General features: G+C 39.9%; 2 protein-coding genes across 2 annotated transcripts in view; both read left to right on the forward strand.

Moving 5' to 3' along the window:
* The window catches only part of LOC311084268 (calcium homeostasis endoplasmic reticulum protein-like), a 37061-nt gene that overhangs the window by 12892 nt on the left and 15151 nt on the right, over nt 1–9018 (forward strand). The gene's annotated exons all lie outside the window — the stretch shown is intronic.
* On the forward strand, nt 6113–8269 carry LOC311084326 (uncharacterized protein). Its single transcript, XM_084116281.1, has 5 exons — nt 6113–6403; nt 6657–6974; nt 7179–7517; nt 7757–7900; nt 8000–8269. Exons 1-5 carry the CDS (start codon nt 6166–6168, stop codon nt 8014–8016), a joined length of 1056 nt encoding a protein of 351 aa, XP_083972407.1. The 5' UTR covers nt 6113–6165; the 3' UTR covers nt 8017–8269.

Below are 9018 nucleotides of genomic sequence, written 5' to 3' on the forward strand. Positions count from 1 at the left end.
GACCGCAGAGCAGCCTACCTTAAACAGAAACACCAGGGCTGGGTTTCCCGAAACCTTCTTAACACTACGTTGTTCTTAGTTACACCTTAAGCTGTACCTTATCGTTAATACGTGTTTCCCGAAACGTTCTTAGTTAAGTATATCTTCTGTAAGCTTTTAAAGGCCAGTGAAAGCATAGGCTACTGTCAGTTAAGTCCTATTCGGATGCTAATATTGTTTATTATGGGCTTGTACGGTATTTTAAACATTTACAGGGGTAAGTCTGTGATTGAATCCATAATATCAGTGTTTTTTATCACCCAACCCGCGTAAAAATCCCTGGCCAAATTAGTACCTACTGTTTTTTGACAAACAGGTCGTATACGGTAATTTAATTGCCGTCTGAATCCACATCTCTGCGTTTTCAAGAAGAGATTCAAAATTCACTGTTTAAAGCCTTTTTGATCACTGCCGAGCACCGTATGTGACGTACATTTTTATTACTGAAATGCTTGAAAGTTTTTACAAGAACAATATTGCATCGCAGCTCCACCTCAGCGAACAAAAATGGGAAAGAGAAGAAAGCACATAAAAAAATTAAATGGTTATTATGGCAGCAATATATGATACAATTTTAAAATATGTAGGCAATGCTATTATAGGCTATTATAGTTTGGATTATTTTTTATAATATCCCATGAGTCCTAGTAAATGCAATTTCAACTATTTCTAAAGTGCTTTAGCCTTTTTATAAAGAACACCGCTTTCTCACATAAACAGCCCCTGCACGAGAGAATAATTGATTCTCGAGCCATCGATATCAGCAGATTCAGCACCATCGCCACGGACAGCGCCGGGTAACGTCGCACGTAAGAAGGTATATCTTAAGCAGCTTCCTAAGGTATAGTTCGGGGAACACACCTAGAAATGGTATACCTCAAAACACAGAGAGACTGAGAGCAGGAAAGACAGTGTTAATGTAGAGTTTCTCATGAATTTACCACAGAGCTTCACATCAGCACATCTGCCATTTTAAGATGTCTAGTCGACGAGGTCTTCACAGGCGGTCTGTCTCTAGGGCTCGTCTAGTTGTCTCGATCTCTGCTGACATTCAGGGCTGTTGTGTTCATCTCTATGTGCAGATCCTCCATCTGATCTGGATACGGACCAGATCCGGCTGACTACAGTAACCTCGGGATAAAGAAAGAGACAGACAGACTAATATTAGTGTAGATGCTGTTCCTCTTACGATATTACAAGAACATTGGATGTTATGGGAAGTGTTCCTGTTCCGGTTGAGATGATTTATGCAGCCTAACAATCCTTTTAATGGATGTGAATTATAGGAATGTGATAATGTGTTATGTGTATGCCAGGTTAAAGAGATGTGTTTTTACTCTAGATTTAAACTGACAGAGTGTGTCTGCCTCCCAAACAAAGCTAGGAAGACTATTCCAGTGTTTGGCGCTAAATAGGAAAAGGATCTTCCGCCTCCAGTGTATTTTGATATTCCAGTTATTATCAACTGGCCAGAACTGTGAGACTGCAGTGGATGTGAAGGACTATAAAGTGACAAAAAAGCTCAAGTACTGAGGAGCGAAACCATTCAGGGATTTATTATTAATCAGCAGGATTTTAAAATGTATGCGGTGGTGAGTTTTTCTCTTTTATTTTATCAGTACAAACATCTGTGTGTCTGGTTTGATCTGTCGGTGGATAAACAGCTTCTGCTGGATGTTTGTCGTCTCTGTGTGTGTCAGCAGTTTGTGGCTGAAGCGTTTCTTCATTTTCTCTCCTGCTAATAAGAAGCTCACAATCTTCCACTCCACACAAAACATCTTTACACTGAAATAAAGTGAATCCATCAACAGTCAAATAAGAGTCACAGGTCAGAGGTCAAATATGATTGACAGCTCACAGCACTAAATAACACACCAGTAGATACAGATATCTAATCCAATATTTCACTCTTCTGCTATTAGTTTTCATTCAGGGCCAGAATTCATTTGATAATGTAAGATCAGCAAAAGCTTGTTGATTTTCGTGATGTTAAAGGAGACGGATGTGTGAGCGGAAACTAACTGAGGTTGGGGGAGGATTCACACACAACCAGATAAATATCTCAGTTCAGTCTTTCAGATCAATCTGAGTGTTTCAGACATTAAGAGTTACTATCGTGGGCTTTTCAGTGAACCGATGAAGAAAATGTTCCTCAAATTAGTTTTGCTCTGTTTGTGTTTGTGGCGTCTGGATGGTGAGTTTTAAATGTGTTTTTATGGTTTCAGTTGTTTCTGTTCTGATGTGATAAATTACTGGTTAAATTAGTCAGAGAGGATTAACATTCATTATTCTCGTATAGGAACAATTAATGTGTGATTTTGAGATCTTATTGAGATTAAAGTCGATCTTTTTAATGCAGTTATTGATTATATTAAAGTCACTTGATTATATAAAACTGTTTAACTATTTCTCATTTTCATTCATCATCTTTTGTCTTTGAACTGCTGCAGAATATTAATCACTTCACATTTACATGATTAAAAGTATTTTAGTGAAGCTTCATCAAACCAACATCAAGTGATTTTAAAGCTTTAATCTGTGAAAAACTCTGTTCTTCAGGAGTGTTTGGAGTTACAGTGTCAGTGATTGCGGGAGATTCAGTCACTCTAAACTCTGATCTTACTGAAATGAAGGATGATGATGTGATTCAGTGGAGGTTTGGAGATGAAAACACTTTAATAGCTGAAATCAATGTAACGGCCGACAGAATCACTGTATATGATGATGTTCTTGATGGGAGATTCAGAGACAGACTGAAGCTGGACAAACAAACTGGATCTCTGACCATCACAAACACCAGATCTGAACATGAAGGAGTTTATGAACTACAGATCAACAGTGACACGATCAAGAGTTTCGATCTCTATGTCCGCAGTGAGTAAACCTTTTGAGTGATATGGTCCCACATTTGGGATTTGGAATGTTCAGTGATGTCACATAACTGTCAGATTCAAACTCTTCAGACAATTTGAACTGCGGCGCAAACAAACATGGCGGCACCATCTCACATTTTAAATCAAGATCATGACGGTTCGCCATGGAAACAATAATGGAGAAACGTTCTAAAATAAATGTTGCCTTGATAAACTCACCCAGTCAGAATCACGTGTGAAAGGGTTAAATAGACGATTGGTTTCGCCTGTTTTTAATGACAATTAAATTAAAAAAATATATATTTTTGTTGTTTTATGATATTGTTAATTTCAGTCACTCTAAACTCTGATCTTAGTAATAGTAGTTTATAGTAATCATCATGATTTGTAAATGTATGCAATGTTTGATAGAGAGCAAACGCAGTGTTGACAGAGCCGGGCTAATATGATCACACTTCCTGGTTCTAGTTGTCATGATTCCTGTCCTGTGTTTCCCTTGTCTGGTGTGCATTTTTGTTATTTCCTGTTCTGTGCCATGTTTTGTAGTCCTTTGTAGTCTTTCTTGTTTATTAGTCTCCCCAGGTGTTTCAGATTAACCACGCCCCCTTGTTATCTTGTTTAGCTTGTTAGTCTCTGTATTTAAACCCTGTATCTTGTTTCAGTGTTTGTGGGTTCTTGTTTGTGTATGTTGGCTGTTTGGTTCCTGTGTCCTGTTTCCCGAGTCTGAGTTTGTATAGTTTTTGGTTTTTTCAAATAAAGTTTGCTGCATGTGGATCCTGCTTCCTCCTATCATTCAGCCAGCAGCGTTACAGAAGAACCCACCACTTAATGGATCCAGCAGCAGCTTTGGGGAGTCTCCAGCCAAGATGGCGGCCACGTCTGATTCTGGTTCCCAGGATGGCCGCCGCCACGCTTCCTGAGCCTCTGTCTGTTCCTGAGACCGCATCTGTTCCTGAGTCTGAGCCTGTTCCTGAACCTGAGCTTCTTCACGTCGCTTCTGCTGATCCAGAGACTGTTCACGTCGCTTCTGCTGATCCAGAGACTGTTCACGTCGCTTCTGCTGATCCAGAGACTGTTCACGTCGCTTCTGCTGATCCAGAGACTGTTCACGTCGCTTCTGCTGATCCAGAGACTGTTCACGTCGCTTCTGCTGATTCAGAGACTGTTCACGTCGCTTCTGCTGATCCAGAGACTGTTCACGTCACTTCTGCTGATCCAGAGACTGTTCACGTCACTTCTGCTGATCCAGAGACTGTTCACGTCACTTCTGCCGATCAAGAGCTTCACGCCAGCTCAGAGCCCTCTTCGCCGCTGGTCCTGCCCAGCTCAGGGCCCTCTTCGCCGCTGGTCCTGCCCAGCTCAGTGCCCTCTTCGCCGCTGGTCCTGCCCAGCTCAGTGCCCTCTTCGCCGCTGGTCCTGCCCAGCTCAAAGCCCTCTTCGCCGCTGGTCCTGCCCAGCTCAGAGCCCTCTTCGCCGCTGGTCCTGCCCAGTTCAGAGCCCTCTTCGCCGCTGGTCCTGCCCAGCTCAGTGCCCTCTTCGCCGCTGGTCCTGCCCAGCTCAAAGCCCTCTTCATCGCTGGTCCAGGACTCTTTACCGGGGAGCCTCCCCATGAAAATTTTGGGGGGGGGCAATACACCTCCGGACCAGCCCGATCCGCCAGGACCGCCAGAGGGGTGGTCTCCTGTTCCGCCCTGGCCGCCCGAAGGGTCGTCTCCGCCGTGGCCGCCCGAAGGGTCGTCTCCGCCGTGGCCGCCCGAAGGGTCGTCTCCGCCGTGGCCGCCCGAAGGGTCGTCTCCGCCGTGGCCGCCAGAAGGGTCGTCTCCGCCGTGGCCGCCAGAAGGGTCTTCACCGCCGTGGCCGTCTCCTCAGCCAGCACTGCCCTGGCTGCCAGCACTGCCCTGGCCGCCTGCACAGCCTGCTCCGCCCTGGTCGCCTGCACAGCCTGATCCGCCCTGGTCTCCCGTTCTGCCACAGTCTCCAGGCCCTCTGCCATTCCACGGGCCTGGCCCTCCATCCCGCCCCCGGGTCCGCCTCCGCTCCACCACCCTCCTGAACTATTTCCTGAGGAGCATCTGGAATCTGCTCCTTAAGTGGGGGGCTATGTCATGATTCCTGTCCTGTGTTTCCCTTGTCTGGTGTGCATTTTTGTTATTTCCTGTTCTGTGCCATGTTTTGTAGTCCTTTGTAGTCTTTCTTGTTTATTAGTCTCCCCAGGTGTTTCAGATTAACCACGCCCCCTTGTTATCTTGTTTAGCTTGTTAGTCTCTGTATTTAAACCCTGTATCTTGTTTCAGTGTTTGTGGGTTCTTGTTTGTGTATGTTGGCTGTTTGGTTCCTGTGTCCTGTTTCCCGAGTCTGAGTTTGTCTAGTTTTTGGTTTTTTCAAATAAAGTTTGCTGCATGTGGATCCTGCTTCCTCCTATCATTCAGCCAGCAGCGTTACACTAGTAAGAGCTCGAGCTGCTGGAGTTTGCTTGGTAACGCTTTAGATTACAGCCCGCAAAGAACTGCGTATTTAAAACTAATTTACAGTGTAACTTTCTGTAATTACAGTGTACCTACAACATGTAAAGTTTTAGGAATAAAGGGGTAATAACCAGAAGAATTAACAAATTATTTATACTGTCGGTATTTTAGAACTAAGCGTTACTTATTCTACTATTATGATACAACAATCTTACATTTGAGAGCAATTTAACAAGAACAGACACTGCAAACCTTTTTGTAATAATAGTATACCATATAGGGTCCATATCTGTGCATTTATACAGGACTTTCTTTTAACAAAAGTGCACTGAGAACTAAAACTATTGCAACTTTTGCTTAAATACTGGAGAAATATACTCTTGTTCATGTAGTTACAGGGTAAGTGTGACTTCTGGACATTTAAGTGGTGCTTGTTACTCTTTTCCTCCATTAAGTTAATACTAACACTTTCTTTTCTTTTTCTGAAGCTCAGATACTCAACAGCATTAGTTTTAGTGTGACATTAAACATTACAGTAAAAGTGTATTTTTTAGTCATTGTTCCATATATAAATCTATTTCTCTTTTCATTCATCATCTTTTGTCTTTGAACTGCAGGAGAATATTAATCACTTCACATTTACATGATTAAAAGTATTTTAGTGAAGCTTCATCAAACCAACATCAAGTGATTTTAAAGCTTTAATCTGTGAAAAACTCTGTTCTTCAGGAGTGATTGTGTCAGTGATTGAGGGAGATTCAGTCTCTCTAAACTCTCGTCTTACTGAAATGAAGGATGATGATGTGATTCAGTGGAGGTTTATAAACACTTTAATAGCTGAAATCAATAAACGGGCCGACAGAATCACTGTATATGATGATGTTCTTGATGGGAGATTCAGAGACAGACTGAAGCTGGACAATCAAACTGGATCTCTGACCATCACAAACACCACAACTGAACATGCTGGACATTATTATCTACAGATCAACCGTGAGATCAAGAGGTTCAGTCTCTTTGTCTTTGGTGAGTTAAATATCAGTTTTCCCAGTTTTATATTTTATTCAGCACAAAGATACAATTAATAATTCAATATCCATTTTGCTTTTGGTGTTTAATGATGATATTCATTTAAATTTTAATCTATTTACTTTTATAAATCATTAACTGATCGTCTTAATCTGTGACGAACCGTGTGTGTGTGTGTGTGTGTGTGTGTGTGTGTGTGTGTGTGTGTGTGCGTGTGTTTGTGTGTGTGCGTGTGTGTTTGGTGATTCAGTCCTGGAGTCAGTGTGGGAGGGAGATTCAGTCTCTCTAAACTCTGATCTTACTGAAACGAAGGATAATGATGTGATTCAGTGGATGTTTGGAGATGAAAACACTTTAATAGCAGAAATCAATGTAACGGCCGACAGAATCACTGTATATGATGATGTTCTTGATGGGAGATTCAGAGACAGACTGAAGCTGGACAAACAAACTAGATCTCTGACCATCACAAACACCAGAACTGAACATGCTGGAGATTATAGACTAAAGATCAACAGTGAGATCAAGACGTTCAGGGTCAGAAAGAGATTTAGGCTCTTTGTCATTGGTGAGTTCACACCTGTGAAAAAGCTTACACCTGTTTTTTAATGAATTTTTAAATTAATTCATACACAATTTTGTTTTTGTTATTTTATATTGTTTATTTTTAATGTCAATTTTTAACTATTCGATTAGTAAACCACTATAAAGTGATTTAACAGTATTAATCTTTGCAAACCCTGTTTCTGTTTGTTCTCTGTGTGTTTGACAGATGAAGGGAAGTCAGTGTCAGTGAAGGAGGGAGATTCAGTCTCTCTAAACTCTGATCTTACTGAAATGAAGGATTATTATCGGGTTCAGTGGAGGTTTGGAGATGAAAACACTTTAATCGCTGAAATCAATAAATGGGCCGACAGAATCACTGTATATGATGATGTTCTTGATGGGAGATTCAGAGACAGACTGAAGCTGGACAATCAAACTGGATCTCTGACCATCACAAACACCAGAGCTGAACATGCTGGAGTTTATAAACTACAGATGATTTCAGATCTACAGACGTTTTCAGGAAGAAGATTCTCATCAAAATCATTCAGAGTTTCTGTCTATGGTGAGTAGAGATCATTTTTCTTCTCCTTCAAATATACTTTTCTACTATTTACATGTTGAATTGTTGAATCGTTACAGTTTGAGATGACAGACCGTATAAAAACTCACTTGGAACCGAATATAAGATTGTTGATTAGATTTGATCATATTTCTGTGTATTCAGAAATATTAGTTGATGTCAGCGCTGATATTAGTGTTTATTGACTGATCTGATCTCAGTTTGATGTGTTTATTCCTCAGATTCTGTCCACTGTTGTGGTCCTACTGAAGCTGTGATCCGATTGGTCCTCTCTGCTCTGGTGGGCGTGGCTACTGTCATTATTGTGGTTTATGACATCAGATCCAGAAGAGCTGAAGGAGATCAAGCACATATTCACACATCAGGTACATGATTGATGATGTCATTTCTCACAAACTGATATTGCATGTATAATTATCTGTGAGATTTATTAATGTATGGCTTTTTATGTTCATCTTTTTCAGGAAGTATCGAAATCTAAAGCAGAACGCTGAACTTTAAAGGTTCTTCAAGTGTGTTTTTCTTCTTCTAGTGTTTTCATTCATAATAAAAACTGATGATTATTTGAGTTTGTGCTCTCTTTCAGTGTCAGATTTAAACAGTGTCACTTTATTGTTTATATTTCTCTCAGATACAAAAAATAATAATAAAAAGAGACACAGATCTCACTTTACTACTGCTGTATATTTGTCATATGTATTTTCTTGCCTTTATCAATAAAGTTTCTCACTCTGAGGTTCAAGAGTCTCTCATGATTTATTCAGAGGAATACAAACTTTATGTATATTTTAAATATTTCAGCAGTGTACCATATACAGCTTTATTTCTACTTTTTTTCACAGGTGCTTCTTATAGCCTATCTGTAAAAACATTATTTATTTATTTATTTTTAATATTACCAATTAGTTTGTTTTTGTTTTTGCAATATATTCTGGTATAAACAACATACAGCTAAAATATTATTTAAAAAAAATGTTTCTTAATTGTATTAACTCATAAAACTAACTCTGTTACATGTTCTAGTTGCAGATTTACTGCAAGAAAAATATACAATACCGTGTTAAGTTCGTGTTACAGATCACATGCAGAATCACATATATTTTTCTTGTTTATTATCATGTCAAGGATCTCACGATTTGGCATTTTTTCATTCCATTTGACTTTATGAATATAGAAACGGGCAATAATAATAATTAAATCAAATATAAACAAAAGATTTTTATCACGATCAAATGAAAAACATTTTAGTATAACATCAACTTCTTCAAAGTTAACAGGAATCACAGCTTTTCTTTGTAAGTAATTACTGAGTTCTCTCCAAAATATTTGGGTCTTGGGACACTCCTAAAATAGATGATTAATATTCTCAGGGGAAATTTGACAAAAAACACAAATATCTTCCATGTTCACTTTAAAACACTGTACCACACGTGATTTTATTATGACTACATAAGAGTCCATGAAAGTAATGCTTGTACTTCCT

The sequence above is a fragment of the Abramis brama genome, assembly GCF_963993115.1.
Source record: "Abramis brama genome assembly, chromosome: 6".
Taxonomy (NCBI): domain Eukaryota; kingdom Metazoa; phylum Chordata; class Actinopteri; order Cypriniformes; family Leuciscidae; genus Abramis; species Abramis brama.